At 46.9% G+C, this 19,034-nt stretch overlaps 1 protein-coding gene across 4 annotated transcripts in view; it reads left to right on the forward strand.

Annotated features, from left to right (window-relative positions):
• The first annotated feature begins 6,928 nt into the window (after positions 1–6,928).
• ARHGAP36 (Rho GTPase activating protein 36) overlaps positions 6,929–19,034 on the forward strand; it is a 31,436-nt gene continuing 19,330 nt past the window's right edge. The window contains exons 1-6 of one of the 4 annotated variants that reach the window (XM_055564441.1): positions 6,934–7,013; positions 13,160–13,260; positions 13,672–13,749; positions 14,874–14,913; positions 15,755–15,845; positions 18,500–18,608. Coding sequence is in view for 1 of the 4 variants with exons in the window: in XM_055564439.1 (XP_055420414.1) it covers positions 6,956–7,013 (58 nt within the window). In the remaining 3 variants the exon portion in view is untranslated. Of the gene's footprint in view, positions 7,014–13,159; positions 13,261–13,671; positions 13,750–14,873; positions 14,914–15,754; positions 15,846–18,499; positions 18,609–19,034 lie in introns of all 4 variants that reach the window. The other 3 variants (XM_055564440.1, XM_055564443.1, XM_055564439.1) reach the window with 3 other exon arrangements.

The following is a 19,034-nucleotide window of genomic DNA, read 5'->3' on the forward strand; positions in this document are numbered from 1 at the left end:
CTAATTTGCTGGGCGATGTTGGGTAAGTCACTCTCCCTCCCTGGATCTCAGTGTCCTCCCTGGCATGTGAAGAGGTTGGACTAGATTATCTCTAATGACACTTCCAGCTCTGATAAACGAACCCTGAAATTTAAAAAACAAGCAAACTCTTTTCTGGAAAAAAATCAAGCTCCGATTCTCTAGGACTTCCACTTAGCTACACTGCCACAAAAGCCCTCATACCAAACACCCATTCAGTACATGCAGTCACTTTCCCACCACCCAAGCGCCATCTAAGACATCAAAACCAGTCATGGGTCCAGTTTGTCCCTCCAGTAAAGGACACTCTTGTTCTTAGGAGTTATGGGCTGAAGTATCTGCAATGAAGTGTCATAATGTCTATAATATAGGAGACAGGGGTGGGGAAGGAGAGAGAGAGAAGGGAGAGTATGCAAATTGCAAATTTGCATACTGAGCTAGGTCTGGACTTGGGGCTGGGCCATTCCGAAGGATTCCCTGTGAAAAGGGATATGCCATTGACCTCCTAGATTTTAGCATAGGCAGGTAGGGGGACTACCTGGTTTGGATAGATTTCCTCCAAGTTTATATTTTCAAATTCTTTACCATACTGTATCATTGAAAGAATGACACAAATATTTGTACATACCCTCCTTAATAATTTGCATACTCTCCCTTCTCTCTCTTTCCTTCCCCACCCCCATCTCCTATATTATAGACATTATGACACTTCACTTGCAGATACTTCAGCCCATAACTCCTAAGAACAAGAGTGTCCTTTACTGGAAAGCTTTTTAAGGGCCCTACAATGCTCAGTTAGGGGAACATCTTCAGTCTCTATATAAAGTCCAAAGGCAGTCAAGAAGTATATGAGGTCTAGACTCAGGGAAGTCAAACTGGGGCTCTGTAATAACCTTAGAGGGGTGGGAATGGGCAGGGGGTGTGAGGGAGATTCAAGAGGGAGGGCACATATGTACCCCTATGATTAATTCATGTTGATGTACGACAGAAATCAAGCCAATATTGTAAAGCAATCAATTAAAAATAAATATTTTTAAAAAAGAAGTATATGAGGTCTAAAGACCAGATTGAAGTCTGCATACAGGTGGTGTGAGAAGGAGCTAAATACAAGAGAAAGAGGCACAAACAGTGGTCCCAAAGGCAGAATGCCTTTGAGCAAGTCACTTCCCTTTCCTGGCATTCACTTTCTTCATCTATAAAATGGGGATTGTGCTAATCTCTGTCCTGCCAATCTCCCAAGCTATATGAGGCTCAGATGTGGAAACAGATTCAGGACCCATGGGGAGCTGCCACACTTAAACATTTAAGAGCGAATGATTTACAGAAAGGAGAAGGCGATGGCACCCCACTCCAGTACTCATGCCTGGAAAATCCCATGGACAGAGGAGCCTCGTAGGCTGCAGTCCATGGGGTCACTAAGAGTCGGACACGACTGAGCGACTTCACTTTCACTTTTCACTTTCATGCACTGGAGAAGGAAATGGCAACCCACTCCAGTGTTCTTGCCTGGAGAATCCCAGGGAAGGCGGAGCCTGGTGGGCTGCCGTCTATGGGGTCGCACAGAGTCAGACATGACTGCAGCGACTTAGCAGAAGCAGATTTACAGAAATGACCTTCAGAGCTAGTAAAGACCAAGAGATTAATTTCCCTGGTGACACACAAAGTTGACAGTCCCCCTGCTCAGCCCCCAAACTCTTATTACTGAAAGCCACAAAATTTTCATTTATAATGGAAATCTCAGTGGCTCACATCTTTTGCAGTTTTTCAAAGGCATAAAAACACACACACCCAGTTCTTTCTAGTTCTTTTTTCAGATAGCTCCATTTTCTCTTATTGATTATGGCACAAACTAAATAATCATCTCTCTACTTTTTCTTCTGACTTTTTTTTTCTGTGCTCCCCCTTAATTCCTACTATTCTGCCCCACCCTGTCGAGACTTCTAGACTTCAAAATTCTATCATCCTGCCTACCTTTAGCTCAAAGAGCAAAATGCTTTACAAAATTAAGTGAGCATTTGGGATTTTTAACTTGATTTTATCTTTTCATTCAACCAGAGGGGTATGTGTGTGGGAGATGCACTTGTCAACTAAAAGCAATTTCTCTGCCTCCTTGGGGACTGAAGCGTAATCGTAGCTCTGTCTCCCTGGTGTCAGGATGAAGCTTGCATCTTCTTGAGTGGTGTCAGCACACTGACAGACAGCTCCTGGGATCTGTGGAGGGGCACTAGAAGAGAATGGGTGGGGAGTAAGAGATCTCGGGGCTAGTCTCAGCTCATCTTTCCCCTGCCGGGTGACTGCAGGCTAGTTACTTACTTGTCTTTTGCCTCAGCTTTTCTAACTTAAAAAATGGGAATAATTTTCTCCTATTTCTGCCTCACAAAGATGGTGCCAGGACCTTGTCAGGCTTTGGTGATATGAAATGCTTGGAAGTAATAGAGCTATAGGAAAAAATAAAGTGCTGTAGAAGCAGTGTATCCTAGGAATGCTAAGTAGCTGCAAAGGAACTTCAAGTTTTCCTTGTAAAACTCCACTTAAAAAATGAGGACACCCATGCCTTTCTGAGACTCAGAGAGGTCTCAAATGGTCCCCCATGATTTTACTATGTGTTCACCATAAGTTCAGGTAAACCCTTCCCAAATAGATAAGTAGGGAGGCAAAATCTTGAGGTCCTAAGGCTTCTAGCCCCATTTAGAGGACACATAGGACCCTATACAAACCATGTGGACCTTCTGATAGGACTCCTCAAAAGGGGTTGTGGGGAGGCAGGCTTGCTAATTTCCCACTTCCTTCCATGGATCTGGGAGTAGTTACTTTTGTTATCTCACTTCTGAAATTGCAGAGACCTTCATACTGACCAGCTGGGAAAGTGGGCGGGGGGACAGCGATCCCCATTTCATAGAGGAGGAGCCTGGGGCTCAGGTTGCGAAGCAGACATACTTGAAGCATCCATTCAGCCAGTCAGTCAAAATGCCCAACCTCACTCCTGATATTTTAGCTTTAAATGCCATACTCTTTCCACAGTGCCTCCACTGCCTCTTGCCTCACATAAGGACCCCAAGCAGGGAGTCCAAATGAGATAACCTGACTGAAAAAAGGCTATATCGACATACACAGGATTCTTAGACAATCCAAGTGAAGGTTCATTTTGAGTACCACTAGATCCTATCAGGAGTCAAGTTTTGAGATTTGTTCAATTTCTCATGCTACATATTTACCCATATACCCAAAGAAAGTGGAGTGAGGTTAAAGTGATCAAGTTCTCCATAGGGCTGTCCCAGGGTTCCTTGTAGTTGGAGTGCAATGGGAAGAGACAGTGGTGGAAGGTTTTCAGGGAAACTGTTCTTTCCTCTGTATTAGAGTTTCTCTAACTGTATTGGGTACAGGAGCCCCCAAGCTGAGCTCAAATGCTGTTTCCTGGTCCCCATGCCCAGAGATTCTCTGGGTATTTATCCAGAGTAAATAAGAAAATCTGGAGTGGGAGCAGGGGATCTTCATTTATAGCACAGCAAGTGATTCTCATGCAGCTGGTCCAATGGACCATACTTCAAAAAATGCTGATCCATGACAAGGTTTACAGGCCTTTGATGCTTGGAATCTTGTTTAAATAGCAAACTGTTTGCCTGGGTGCCAAAAGATAGGAAACCTTTCTTTTCATAGTCAGTGAGACTCCAGTTTGATTTCATCATTGTGCCTTCTTAGCTAGTGTATTTTTTTTCCTACACAGCAAACAATGACCTAAGTTAGGAGCAGGGTGCTTGGTTTTTAATTGGAATTGAAATGAGACAACCTTATGAGGCAGCAAGTTGTTAGGCTTTAAGCCTTAAACTATCAGGGTGAGGGCAATTATACCCAATACACCTTGAATACCCTGGGGTGAGGGGTTGCAGGTCCAAGCTGGCAGGTTCTTGGCTGCTCAACTGGGGTCTTATGAACCTCTGCATTCTTGGAAAGGAGATACCATATGGGTTCTGTGGTCCTGCACAGGAGGGGAGTTCTGTATTTTACTCACAGACCAAGTTTCAGATTTTTCTGAGTCACCGCAGCCAGGTCCAGAGCCCTGTACTAAGAGCACAATCCCAGCGTAAAGGCCCCAGTCTTTCCCTTACCCAACCTCTTTCTTTATTCAGCAGACAAAGTTATAGTTTTTTTTTCCCTATAAGTGGTATTTGCTAACTCCAGAAAATGATATACATTTATTACAGAAAATTTAGAAAATTCTAAAATATGGAAATAATAAAACAGTTCAAAATTGCCCATAATTGCATTGCTTAAATAAGAGTCACTACTAAGATTCTGGTGTGTTTCCTGTTAACATTTTTTTATGTATAAGTTTATTATTAATTTGTACTGTTTATATAATAGTGTGCATACATTTTGCATTTTGATTATTTTTCACTTAAAATAATCATAAATGATTTTTTTCAAGTTATCATATAGGCTTCCAAACTATACACTTAAAAATAATTGCATGATAATTCATTGAGTTAATCAACATTATATCCACAGTTCAATATCTTGCACACGAAGGACATTTAATAAATATTTGTTGAAAGAATGGATGGATTGATGGATAAACACATTCCCCTATTATGTGACATTTAGTTAAGGGTAAATATTTTCAAAGGAAACAACACTAAGTAATTAAGTGGCAGAGGACATGGGTCAAAGCAAAAGGAGTTGGGGAAAACTGCTAACTTGACTGTTAAAATTTTTTGAGAATTCTGAACTCCATATTTTCCCTTTTCTTTTTTCCAAATGAGTAGGCTTTGGTTTGCCAAGAGTTTGTTCACAACTATTAACATCCCCATTTTACAGATGAGGAAAACTAAGCCTCAGAGAGGTAAAATATCTTCCTAAGGTTACAGAGCCAGTACATAGCACAGTCGGGCTTCCAGTCTAGGCCTGTGAGCATGCTTAGCTTTGTTCCTTTACTACATCACCACAAGGGATAGTGGTCATGAGTCTGTACTTCAGGTAGAGCTATTTTAGAAGGAGAGAAACTTCAGTTACTGAAGCCCATTGGATTGGATTGGGCAGGCAGCCCTTATAGGACCCCCTCCCCACACACAAAATCTCATTCAGCAGGGAAAAAAAAGAAACCCATTGAGACCATCACAAAAGCTAGTGGTATATATGCTCAAGGGAAGAGGTAAGGCAGAGATTTCAGTAACCAGAGCCTGAAACTGGACATTTCTAGATGTCAGACTTGTTTGGCTTGGATGACTGGGTATTTGTACAGCAGAAATTGGTAAAAGAGCAGGTCTGGTGAATATTTGTTGACTCTGATTGCTTTTAGAAAACAGAGAAATTGGAAATGATTTAGAAATTGGTATAAAGTCAGAGAGGTACCATGTTTCCCGGAAAGGAAGGGAAATGAGTGGAAACCCTTTAAACTCGGACTACAGCTCTGCTTTACCAAGAATTGCATGGTGAAGTACAGACGATTTTTCCATTTTATGCACCCCTTTTGCTGCATTAATGCTAATATCAGTGGTTAGCAAAGCAAATGTAATAACTGCTCTCCCCAAAGGACCTTTGATTGCAGCTTCCACTCCTCAAGCCTACAATCGAGCTGTTGGAAGAGAATTTTTCATATTCCTTTCTACCTCCTCACTAGCATTTTATCGACAGAGCCCCGTTTTCCCAGTACAGAAAAACAAGGCACAGAGTCAGGTTTATACAACTGCCAATGGAGAACTGGGTGAGAAATTAATATGAGGCTGAACAGGTATAGAAAAGGAAATTTCTCTCAGAAGCCCTTCTTGCCCCAAATGGTCCATCCCCGGTGGCTGCTTCTACCCCAGGATTTGGGGGTAGGACTAGTTTACTAGCACCAGGGGCTCCCAAACACTGAACCTATTATGGTATGTGCCCCCATATGCATTTAAAATTTAAAAAACCAAAGCCATAAAAGAAGTGCAATGAAATCTAACACAGTACCACCCCCCATTGAAATATCAAATATCGAATTCTTTCTAAAAATAAATGTTGGTGCCCCTCCTATGTCAGTGCCCTGAGCAAAAGCGTAGGCGGTGGAATCCGTAAGTTAGCGGCAACTGATGGACATCCCATATTCATACACACTTGATGCCATGTTCTTTTGTCTCGGTTGGGGACCAACCCCCTCAAAACTAACAATCCCAGACAGGAAAGCATCTCCCACTTGCCCGAGGGATCCACAGGGCAGGAACAGTAAAAGTACTCTCAACTTTGGGGCTCCTACATTCTTGGTCCTGGAGAACAGAGCTGTGACATCACAAATCAGATCCGGAGTTATTCACGGCTGAGGTGATGCCTCCTCTAAGACAAGGGGGTCCCCAGGGGTGGAGGCCAGGCCTCCCCATCCTGTTCAGGGCTCCTAAGGCAGACACCACTTCCCGCCTAGACTGGGCCTCCTCCCAAAGGCGGCGAGGATGTGTCCGCTAAAACTTGGGGGTTTTCGGGCCGGGATACAATCTTACCCTCAGATCTGAGCTCGCAGAGGCAGGTGCACTATCTGGCCCTCAAATACCAGCTTCTGGGGGACAGGCTCGCTTTTACGCACCCGATTGGGGCTTCTGGGGGCAAGGCCTCCCTTCCCTCTCAGCTTCGGGGCTCACCAGGGCTGAGATGGCGTCTCCCCTCAGACTCGGGGCTCCCCGGGATAGGGGCAGGGTCCTGCCCTCAGAGTCGGGGCTTCCCGGGACAGGAGCTGGATTTCGGCCTCCCTCCGCGTGGGGGAAGGGGCTGTGGGATCAGCCGCCTCTCCTCCGGCGGGAGGGGGGCTCCCCTGAGGCCCTGCCCCTTTCGTGACAGGCCCGAGGTGTCCGGTGACCGAGACACTCTTCGCTGGGTGCAGGGTGCGGCTCAGGGCGTGGTCACCGGGGGCTACTTAGGGCCGCTGGCGCGGGGGCTGGCGCGGACGCCGGCTGCGAGGCTGCGGCGCCGAGCGCGGGCCATGGCGTGGATGCTGGACTGCCTTTTCGCGTCGGCCTTCGAGCCCCGCCCCCGCCGTGGTGAGTGGGGCCCGCCGAGTCGGGGGTCTGGGGTCCTCGGCCGGGGGCTGCCGCCGGCTGCCGCCCCGGCCGGGCGCCCTGGGGCTTGGATCGCTGCCCCTTCGCCTCCCTTCCCGAGGGCTTTTAGCTAATTGTTCCTGGCTCAAGGACTGCCCCGTCGAGGCCCCGCATAAATCACCGGCTTTGCCGGGAACAGCGAGCAATCGCGCTAATGGCTCGGCGGGACGCGGGTCGAGCGCGGGGGCGGAGTCGCTGGCTCAGCCGTCCTCGGGGACAGCTAGAGCGTCGGGGCCAGACACTTAGGACCAAGAGCCCCGAAACCTAAGGGCCATACAGGCCCCAGGATGAATGTCCCCGGCCCGGCAGCTCGGGCCCGGGAACCCTGAAGATGGATTGGGGGAGCGGGGATCCTTTTGCCTTGAAGCCTGTCCCCCATGTGCCAATCTCAACTACAGAATATCGACAGGGGCCCCTTAGGATCATCAAATTCAGCCCCTTTATTTAAGAGATGGTGACACTGAAGGCCAGAGATGGCAAAGGCCTGCCCAAGGTCACACAAGGAGTTGGCAGCCAATCTGTTTCTGCAGAGGCTCTGTCAACTGTCCACTGCCCCAAACTGCCCAATGGCAGAGGCCTGGGGTCTTTAGCCTGGGTCTTCCCAAGGATACTTTGAGATCAGTGCTGTTTTCCCTATCCCTGTGGAGTTGAGGGCATAGGTGTACAAAAGATCCCAGGGCTAGTGTGCTATGTGGGTGGCCTTTCCTGGGAACTGCTTCTATAAAGTACATTTTGGAAACTCATTTATTTTTTCTCCTCCTTAAGTTTCAGGAGACTTATATTTTCTGTTTGAGATTTCCCAGGACCCCCACTCACACTGTCCTTCACTCTCCCTTGGTAGGCCCCACCCCCTCTAGGCTGCCACCTGCCCCCACTGCCACCTGTTTTTCCATAGTCTCCACCTCCAAAATCTATATTGGTGAGAGTGCGTCATGGGTCACCAGCCATAGACCAAACCTGGGGTTGTCTCCTCTTTCCTCTGCCCCCTCACAGGGAGGGGAGGGGCCTAGGCAGTTTAATTCTGCAGAAACTGTTTTTAGTCCTTGCCAGCCAGAGCACCCTGCTGAGAACCATCCCAGAACTCTGACCTACTACTAGGGGGCTGCAGCATGCTTAGCAAGTTCAAGTGCAGTCTCTGGCAGGCCACACGTTCTCTGAGAAAGAAAGAAAGATCTGCATACACACGGAGAGTTTCATTTTTTGTTCTGTGTATTTTTTTTCTAGTTTATGTGATCCTGGTATATAGAAGACAAAAATAATTATAAGGGAGTTTTATAAGATGCCTTTTAAGGCCTTTCAGCTCAAACACACTACCTTTGAAAAGGGGATGGAATGAACCATTCCACCCCTGCCTGGCTTGAAAGCTGTGATTCCAATGAGATCAAGGATATAAAGTCTCCTTTATGAATAACCCCATTGGGAAGAGGGTCAGTATCACACAAGTAGCCCATTCCCAACTAAAGACAGTCATTTCTATTAGAATTAGAAGGTTTTTCCTTAAGCTGAACCCAAATCTCTTTTTCTGGCTCTGGTGCTGACCTTCATGATCCTTCCAAGAGAACAGTGCCAACCCTCTCCGTTCCCCACCCCCACTCACCCCTATTTTCATCCAGGCCAAACCTCCCCAGTTCCTTCATCCGTTTAACACGTGACACGGCTACAAGGCTCCTACCCACATCTAGCTGCTCTTCTTTGAACGTGCTCCAAGTGGTGAATGCCCAATGACCTGGCCAAAAGAGGATTTCCAGCTGTGTCCCTGTAAATATAGTCCTGGATGGTTGACTTTCCCTCTGTTGGAAGACCAGGTTCACACTCATGGTACACAGACACGCAGCCATAAACACACACACGTACGCATTCCCCCCTACAATGTCACCAGCACACATACTTCACATACTTTTCACACACAATAGAACATCACACATGCACATGCCACACACAAATCCCTTGTACATGCCACATAGTTCACACAAATTGCTAATTTATATTGGAAGTACTTTCTTCACCTGAAGAAAAAAGTAAACTCAAGCTCTTTTCAGAGTCTGTATTCTATAGTTGTTTGACATATATTTGCTACTGCATTTCCAATCTGGTAAGACCTGTCCCCCTACATGTCAGTGGGGTACACCACTGCCTACACCAGTTCTATTACTTGTACAGAGCAGCTAATATATGTGAAGTACTACCCAGATGCTGGGCCCCAGCCTCAGTCCTTTACGTATGTGATCTCACTTAAGTCATAGAACATCATTTTGAAATAAGTAATTGGTTTGGGGGTACAGTTTTTTGACCAGGTAAGAACTCACTCACGTCAATGTAACTTTGTGGTAACTACTGATATTCTGTAGGGCTCCAGCTGCCCTTGGTGCCTCCTCTCAAATGCCTTCCAGAAATCCTCAGGAGTCACAGGGAGGGAGCAGCTGACTGATGATTGGGAAGACTAGGGGAAGCATTCTCAATGTTCCTTTACCCACCCAACCACCTCTTGCTTGGGACATTGTTGGTATGTCAGAGCAATCTTTTGAGGGTGGCAACGGGCAATCGATGACCATATGAAGACATCTGGGAGAAGCATCAATTAGGTATGGAAAGAATGGGGACCCAGAAAGGGCTTCTTTCCCAGGGAAAGGGACAGCACAATTGACCCACTTGAAATTCTGTCCCCAGTTCACTCCTGGCATTGGATTTAGCCTCAGACAATTGGACTTCTGTAAAGCAGCCAAAACTCTAAAGCTAAAGGGACCCTAGGGCCCACTTTACATACAAATTTGATCTTTTCTTGGGGATGGGACCCAATCGTTGCACTGAGACCAGGCCTGGTTGCACTGCACAGGATTACTTCCCAGAGCTGGGGCAAGTTTTCCAATGAGACACCCTGCTTCCCTGATCATGGCATTGGACTAGCACCCCCATCCACCAATGGCAAGACTTCCTGAAGTGCCTTTGAAAATCATTTGTTTGCACCTCAAAAGACATTTCTCCAAAGGAAAAAAAAATGTGACACTCCAGAGCTTAGGTTCCTAGGTTAGGCCACACTTTACTCATCATAGTATAAAATGCAGCATCTGTGTGATGAAAACTGGCAGAAAATGATACTCTTGCAAGTGTATCTCAGGCTCCAGCAGTAGAGCTGACATTCATCAAGCTTAAATATCAAATGACAGAAAGCATATTGGGCATTGATGGAGCAGGATACCAGGTCCCTGAGGGTGATGATGGCAACAGTGAAAGCAACGTCATTCCTTTTTTCAACTTATCAACCAAGACAGCCTAAATGTCCAACTGTAGGGGAATGATTCAGTAAAATATATGACATCTCCACTTGTTAGACTAGTCTACACCCATAAAAATGCTGTTTATGACAAAGATGTAGCAACATGGAAAATGGTATGATTTATGTGTCAAATATGCATTTTTTAAAAGACTGGAAGAAAATTCAGCAACAAGGTCAAGTAAGAGACCCTATTAGGTTGATAGGATAATAGTTATTTTTTCTGTTTCCCAAAATTTTTATCGAGTTTGTGCTTAAATTACTCTTATATTTTAAAGAGATTCTTTTTTTTTTTTGAGGAGCATAACTTCTTTATTTATATTTTTTACTTTACAATATTGTATTGGTTTTGCCATACATCAACATGAATTCGCCACGGGTGTACACATGTTCCCCATCCTGAACCCCCCTCCCACTTCCCTCCCCATCCCATCCCTCTGGGTCATCCCAGTGCACCAGCCCCGAGCATCCTGTATCATGCATCGAACCTGGACTAAAGAGATTCTTAAAATGCTAGTTGAATGCAAATAGTCCATACAATAGTCCATATAATATAGTCCATACAATAGTCCATATAATAATTATAATTATCTAGAATCCCACTATACATAGTTTAAGGGATATTCTTCAAATTCTAGTTTAAATGTAATGACTAAATCAGGTCAGCCAAATGTGATCTTCCCAATGATCATGAAATGTCCCCTAATACTGGGTGGGAAAAGGCAGAATGGGCTTGAATTCCAGACCTGCTTTCACAGTCTTGAAATGAGCAAGTGTCTTAACCTCTCTTAAAGTAATGTAATAATGCCTACATTTTCAAGTTATAAATAATAATAGTTATTATTTTTAATAACTATTTAATAGTAGTTGTATTATTGTTATTGGCGATATCATTATTAAGTGCCTTCTATGGTTCAGGTATCAAAAGATGTGTTTTATTCCTTCTCCAAATATTTGCTGTGTACCAGTCATCTTACACAAATGATCCCATTTAACTTTCATAACAACTCTTTGAAGTATTATCATCTTCACTGTAAAACAAAAACTCAGAGAGGTTTAGTAACTTGCTCACTGCCACACAATAGCTGAGCAAGGACCACAACCCCTTTTGGTCTGATTTCAAAGCCTGCATGAGATTAAAGGAAATAACATTTGCAAAGCTTCCATTACTATGCTGGTACAGAAGCAGACATTTACTAGGTGGTCAATACGATGATGATGTTTCCTTGCCCCGAGTCCAAATTCTGGTCTTTGATCTGCTTGATTACTTATAGATTCCTTTCAATGAAAAGGTGCACATTTCAACTGGAAAGATGCAATGCAAACAGCACCTGTGTTCTTATTGCTGGGGCTCTGAGTCACTAGGAAACGATTTCTGTTTCCTTCTGGCAGTATCATCTGTTCTCACATGTATCAGCAGAAGTAGGTAGATGGCGTGTTTGATGAGCCTTGGCAGCTACTGTCATGTCTCAGATACAGTTCTTGAAAAACCACACAGCTTCCTCGGGACAGGCACCTGCTACCCAGTAACCGGGAGGTCCCTGCACTCAGTGATGCTTATTAAATGGCCGGGACCTCTCTCCTGATCCAGCAATTCTCTGTATGGTGTAGCTGACCCCTGTTACCCCTCCCACTTTCCTCTTCAAAGCAGGGGCTACAGGACCTCCTCAGAAGCAGACAGGGATAGGAAATAGAGAAAAGCTTAAATTCCTAAATCCTCAGAGGGACTCACTAATAGATTATCTCACATGGTGGAGTCTAGGGTCTGGGAGGGGTAGCATGCAGGATGAATACGAGAGGTGAAGAAGAGGGAGGAATTGAAGGCATGTTCCAGAGATTGAGAGCACCTGGAGCCTGGCCGCTCAGTTTTTCTGCCATAAATCTCAATACTCTGTAGCCTCTTTATCACTCCATGGGATTATATCCACCCCCTCCCCTCAACTTCTTAACCTGCACTCCTACCTCCACCCCGACTCTGCCCAAATGCAGCTTCAGCTTGTAGTGACTTGTTTTTGTCTCTAGAGGGAGGCAATAGCATCAGAGAGGAAAGGGCACCGATTGGGGTCTTCTCTTATACTTTACCAAAGGGTAGGTTTATTTTCCTTTGACTGCGAACAGTTAGATAACAACTAATTGGAACAGTATTTTAGGTGTTGCAAAGTATATTTCAGAGAAACATCATCTCTCCCCTCATCTACTCCCCGCCCCCCGCAATGTTGGTGGCTGCTAGAAAAAGGGTGGCCTTGGGAGCCTCTCCTAATTTCTAGGTTAGAGTTCAGAAAACAAAAGAAAAAACATAACGGAAGTCGTGGGGGCAGTTTATCCAGGGAATATTCACCCTGTCTTTCTCTGGGGTACAATGACACACATTTAAGAGATGGGGTCAAGACTGGCTCTGATGTGAGGGCTGGGGAGTGCAGTCCATAGCTGGGATGGGAGGAAGTCTAGATGCTGAGCAGGTAGTTGGAAACTTTCCTATATGGAATAATACATCTGAAACCTTGGTCTCATTAACACTGCCAGGAGAAACTGCAGAGTGAGAATTGGACTTAGGGTCCAATTCTTCCGGGCTGCATTAGGCTGATCACAACATCACCCTAAAAGAAGAGGGGCTATTTCAAGAGTGTCAGACACACCAGTAATGAGGAAAATTGGCAGCTTAGTCAGTCAGCTTCAGTCCCTGAACACCCCAGTTAGGACACTTTGGGCTATGTGGGTGGGGGGCGACTTAAGCAAGAGAGGGAATTATCCTTTTCTTGAACATTTACTAGATGTGTTAGACATCTGGCTGACACTTTCCATATTTTACCTCCTTCAGTCATCTGAGCATGTCTAAGGCAGGTGTTAACATCTCCAAACTACAGATGAGAAAACTGAGGTTCAGAGAGATGAAGTAACCTTCCCAAGATCACACAGCAAGTAAGTGATGGAGCTGGGATACAAACTCAAAGCTGTCTGAAGGTCCTTATCTTTAAAGGTTTTACTCACATTTTCTTGGGAAAACCAAGATCTTTCTTTTGGATAAAATTCCCATTTTGGTGCCTTGCCCGTATGGGTTCTTAAGGTGAAAACAAGCAAATTTCTGTTTACATTTGGCAGTAATGGAGTTTGTTAAAGCATTTTTTCCACCTTTACAATTCCCTGTATAATCCTCCTGTTATGAACTCCAGAGAGAGAGAGAGAGAGAGAGACTTATAGTGGAGATTTTAAGCTCCAAGGGAAGTGTGTGTGCATGCGTGCGTGCGTGTGTGTGTCTACCCCATGGTGGTGGCAATGTTGACAAGGGTCCTGGTAGCCCCTCCTAACCCACCATTTATGTGGGTTATGCAGCCTAGAAGTGCATCTTTGGAGTTAGAGCCTTGGAGCTTTCGGCTTCTTCAAAGGTGAAGTTTGTCCCCCATTTCACAGGTAAGAGTACTGGACTGGAGTGAATCAGACAGTCTTCACGAATTCAGGTGGGACTCAGACAACAGAATTTACATAGGTGGTCCCGTGGTTGAGTGGTCTGTGTGTAGGGGTGGGAGGCAGAAGCCTTGCAGGATGGCAGTGAGGAAGTGGAAGTGGACTTGCTATATTCAGAGGAGGGTGAGGAGGGATCAGACTGGCCCCTGCAGCAGCAGGAAAGTCACCTGCCTGAGACCAGATGCTGGAAGACACCAAAGTTTGCATGAACTTCCTGGACAGACTTCAGCAAGGGGCTTCAGCTAGTCTGTGCCCTGTGTGACTTTGACTTCTCTAGAACCACTTTCCCCACTGCACTTAAAAACAAAAACAAAACACAACACTTTCTGGCTACGTAGTAGTTTAGGCAATGCTTCTCTTGCCCACCCAGGATGAGGTGCTGACCCAGGCCCAGCTGGCGGGGAAGCTTTATGGATGTTACAGCTGCTTCTCGTCTGCACACCAGGCTCATTTGTGCCAGTTGAAAGGGCACAATAATAACAGTGGCAATTTAAATCGTGCTTCTTGCTTTCTGCTTTCCCCCTGAAAAGTGGCAAAGTGACTCACCACTGTTGAATTGTCCCTCTCTATCCACCCCCTGACCTCTCTGCAGCAGTCTAGGCTGGTTCCCTGGGGGGCTGAGCTGGAAATCAGTTCTTCCAGCGGCCCTTTAGCTGTGATGGAGCCAACCCCCCCTCCCCCCAATAAATGTGTTCCAAAAAAAAAAATGCGATGTATTGTTTTAATTTGAAATTCTCAGATGAGGCTGCTTGGAAGGCATCAGAGCAGCAGAAATCCCACTAGATAGGCACAGTGCTCCCCCCAAACATGAATAATACAAAAGGGGGTCCATTCAAAAATCTACTGGGGGGCTCTGCTTATTTTTATGTGTGTAGTTTGACGTGGAGATAACTGGTCTGCTTGAAATTTACTACATATCAATTTCTGGTGGTAGTGCCATAAAAATGGGTCAGGGGGAGCTGTGAAATCATTCACTTACTCCATCCTGACCCCTCACCTCCATTCCCATCCATGCTCAATTCCCCTGACCCTATGGCTAGAAAGTGCTCCTTCTCTGCTCTTTCTTTCAGCACCAGCCTAAGGAGAGCTCCCAGAACTGGAGCCTGTGAGGTGCTTATGAGCCTAGAGTAATTAAAGATTTTGAGGTGTCAACAAAGCAAGTATGGTGGAGAAGCTATCAGCTGTCTCAGAGACAAAGAAAATAATCATGCTGAGCACTCTTGTTGCTGTCAGTAAGCTCAAAAGAAAAATTTGTTGGGAAGTGATACTGTTTGATAGAGACCTCAATGCCTAGCAGAAATGAGGGATTCTTGGTGAGGCTGCTTGGAAAAGAAGAAAGGTTTAGGGAGCTTGGCAAACCTGGATTCAAATACTACCTCTACCTCCCACTGGCTGTGTGACCCTGGAGAAGTTACTTAACTACTCAAGAGTTTGATGTGTGATGTGCAAAAAAGTGATAAGTCATAGCTCTAATTACCTCATGAGGTCATTGTGAAGACTCCAGACAATGCACAATGCCTGGTATACAATAAGTACTTAATAAATGGTAACATAATGATCATGATGACTATTATTATTTGTACCATATACCAGGCATTTACTACAAGAGCCCAAAGTTTAAAAGGAGAGACAAATAATTGCAGTTATGTATGATGATATCATGAGAAGTATGAAGAGAGCAACTATGATGGCTCAAAGAGCCCTCAACTGGGAGGGAGGGCTACAGAAAAGCAGAGAAAGTTTTGTGACTCCTAAGTGAGTTCTTAAAAAATAAGTAGGAGTTTGTCACAAGGCCCAGGGGGAAAGGGATTCCAGGCAACCGTATGTGCCCACACAAAGCCAAAGAACTGTGAAACAGCCAGGCCTTGAGCAAATAGCTGGGCTTTGCTGGGCAGGAATTGGGATCTCCTGGGGGATGGGGGAGGGGATCAGTGACTAAGAATCTTTCCAGTTTATTCCCACCAGCCCCTGCACAGCGCCTTAGGCGCCCTACCTGGCCAGTCACAGGCGACGCCCTCCTCTTCTTTCCTCTAGGCAGTCAGGTAAGCTCACACCCAGCCCCCCGGGGGGCCTGGTGCGCACAGCGTGGGGGTCGTCGGACCCAGACCCGGCAATTCCGGGCACGAGGCGACTCTGCCGAAGTCGCGGGCCCCTAGCTCCTTCTTCGTCCCAGTTCTGGAGCAAAGTCCCCCTCCACCCCCAATTAAAAAAAAAAAACCCACCAAGCACACAGTCACTTGGGCTCTTTAGACAACCCCATGCTCTCACACACTACACCTGTAAAACCACACGGCGACCCCCTCCAAGACACACACACCGGGTTTTCAGCCCTCCACCCTAGCACAGACCTTGGCTGCATGCGTCCCCACCACACACAAGAGCACATCACACTCAAACACACACACACAGTGCACCCTGACACAAACCTTTGAACACACACGCCTTAAGTAAGCTCACATATAAAGACACCTTGCTCACGAACACACACTACACACAACAATCACCGCCCGTAAACCCATCTTGACCTAACACAGCTAAGGGTAAACATACACCAAACAAACATGCACACAAGCTTCTACGGGCACACAAACATACACACACTGCATACACATATACACTACAGCACGACCACAGACCCCGGCAGAAGCATACATCGAACACACCCACATCCAGACCGCACCCACACAGTCACACTACAACCAGGCAGAAACGTACAACCTACAAACGTGCACACACAAACACACGTTCCACATCCGAGCTCAAACCAAATACACTTCACACTCAGCACTCGAACTAAAGCATGCAACACACATCCCACACCCAGCCACACACGGAACTCACACACAGGCGAGCCGCACTTGCGCGCGCACACACACGCGTACATGCATACATACATACACATACAGCCCGCCCCCTCCTTCCCTCCGGGCGGAAGAGAAGGGGGCGAGGATGGGAGGAGGGGGAAGGAAGGAGGGGGGATGGGCGGGCGAGGCGCTGCGGGCACAGACGCTCTTTTCCCTTTGACCGGGGTGTTGTTCCCATTAACCCGCCTGTTCCCCATCCCCAAGCAAAGGGAGTGAGTGAGTTGGGTCCAGATGGGGTCCAGTCGGAACCCGGGAAAACTGGAAGGCCCGGGGAATCCGCCGGCTGGCGGAGGGCACGTGAGCTCCGCGGAGACCCTGATTCTGCGTTGGTCGACCCTGCCGGAGGCTCCTCCCCGCAGCAGCCCCCCTCCCAGATCCCATCGCTGCTTAGACCCCAGCTCCTCGCGACTGGGGGTGGGGGTGGAGGTGGGGGTGGGGATGGGGGCGAGGAAGGCGGGGGTGCTGCTTCCTCTCCCTCCAGGGAGAGTGAGCAACTGTTGGGGGTGGAAAGCTTTATTGGTTTCAAGAAGTAAGGAGTTTGGACCTGCAGACAAGCTTTTTGCGAAATTCGTTCTAATCTAGTTTGAAGATGTCTTTTAATAGAGACCTCACTATTTTGCAAAGCCACTAATTTTCACATAAAAGGCGATGGCTATTAGGAATCACCGACACCGCGTTGGACACATAGTAGGGCACCTTTGGTCACCAAATTTGGCAGGGCTGTCTGCAGCCCAGCACCAGCGTCGACCCCTCCTGGGCAGGCGGTGAGCTTTTTTCTGGCACACAAGCCCTCCCAAGGACAGCCGCCTCGGCCCGGGAGCTACCGGCGGCAGGGGGCGGTAGAGTCGCCGAGGGTGCTTTGCCCTTCGGGCAGCATAGCCATTGCGGGAAACTGAGGTTCCCTCCCACTGTAGCGAACTACAAAGGTCACTCCAAAATGTTCCGCGGCCAGATAACCATCTGGCTCCTATCCTCCGCCTGCCTGCTTTCTGTAGAGATGGACCGCGGGTGTCGGCGAGGAGGAGGAAGAGGACTTCCGCCTGAGGCGGCGCATTGTGTAAAGCGCCTGGCGGTGCAAAGTACACAAGCTTCAGAGTCTGTATCGGTTCGAATCCCCACTCTGCCACTTTGCAGTTGATTACCTGGCTTAGGCTGCAGGCTGATTGTGAAATTTGAAGGAGGAAATACATGCAAAATGCTTATTCCAGTTAAGATCCCAAGGATGTCCATTCCCTCTCCCTCACCCTCACTAGAGATAAAGCTTTGGGAGATTAGGGAAGAGGGGGATCAGAGGCTGGAGATACGGCCACCAGATAATGCCTCTAAGTCAGAGGCTGGACAGGGGTTCAATTAGCATTCAAGTACTTAAGCAACGTGCTTTGTTGAAGGGAAACACCCACAGCAGTGATTTTAGTGGTGTCATACACTAGGCACAAGACATTTCAATTCACCACAACTCTGCCCATCACCTCACCTCTCAAAGGAACTTCCTGATTCATTCCCACCCCACCCTGAATTCTTTTCCCCCTTTCCAAGTTGCCACCTTATTTTATTTTTTTAACAGTAGTGAACACACACTGGATGCCAGGGACAACTTCTCTTAACTTACGCCTTGCCAGTGCCTAGCACAGTGCCAGCTAGAGCACAGGCTGTATACATGCGGCAAATGAGGCCCTGGGTGGAATCCCTTGGAAACACCGAGACTTAAGGGTACACAGGATCCTTAAGGGTCTAGAGAGAGGAGTCCAATAGCAGTACCCCAGGCACTGCGGGGGTGGAGAGCAGTGGCTTTTAAATAGAATGCTATTCCACTCCTCCTCAAATCCCTCCAGGCCTCAGATTCTCCGGAAGGGGGGTTGTCTCACTTGTGGCTGAGGCTTCTGCAGTCCATTAAGAAGAAAGCTTCTTTCCTGGAGGTCAGAGGCCCTGGCCAGCTGAAAGGTGAGTCACTGTCTCAGAGTTGGGCAGCAGAGGTGGCGCTAAAGTGGTGATGAATTACTCCAAGATGGAAAGGGGATGTTACCTGAGTGATGATCAGGAGGGTAAAGCAGAAAGGTGAGCCCTTGAAGCTGGGACTCAGTGGTAGAATGTCTGTACATTAAGCATCCTCCAAGTCCAAGTGAAGTCGCTCAGTCGTATCCAACTCTTTGTGAGCCCATGGACTGTAGCCTCCTCCATCCATGGGATTTTCCAGGCAAGAGTACTGGAGTGGATTGCCATTTCCTTCTCCAGAGGATCTTCCTGACCCAGGGATCGAACCTGGGTTTTCTGCATTGTAGGCAGACGCTTTATTGTCTGAGCCACAAGGCAAGTCCAGCTCCTAACCGCCACACTTCTCTCCCCCTCCCCCCAGTCCGAAAGATGGCC

The sequence above is a fragment of the Bubalus kerabau genome, chromosome X (assembly GCF_029407905.1).
Source record: "Bubalus kerabau isolate K-KA32 ecotype Philippines breed swamp buffalo chromosome X, PCC_UOA_SB_1v2, whole genome shotgun sequence".
Classification (NCBI taxonomy): domain Eukaryota; kingdom Metazoa; phylum Chordata; class Mammalia; order Artiodactyla; family Bovidae; genus Bubalus; species Bubalus kerabau.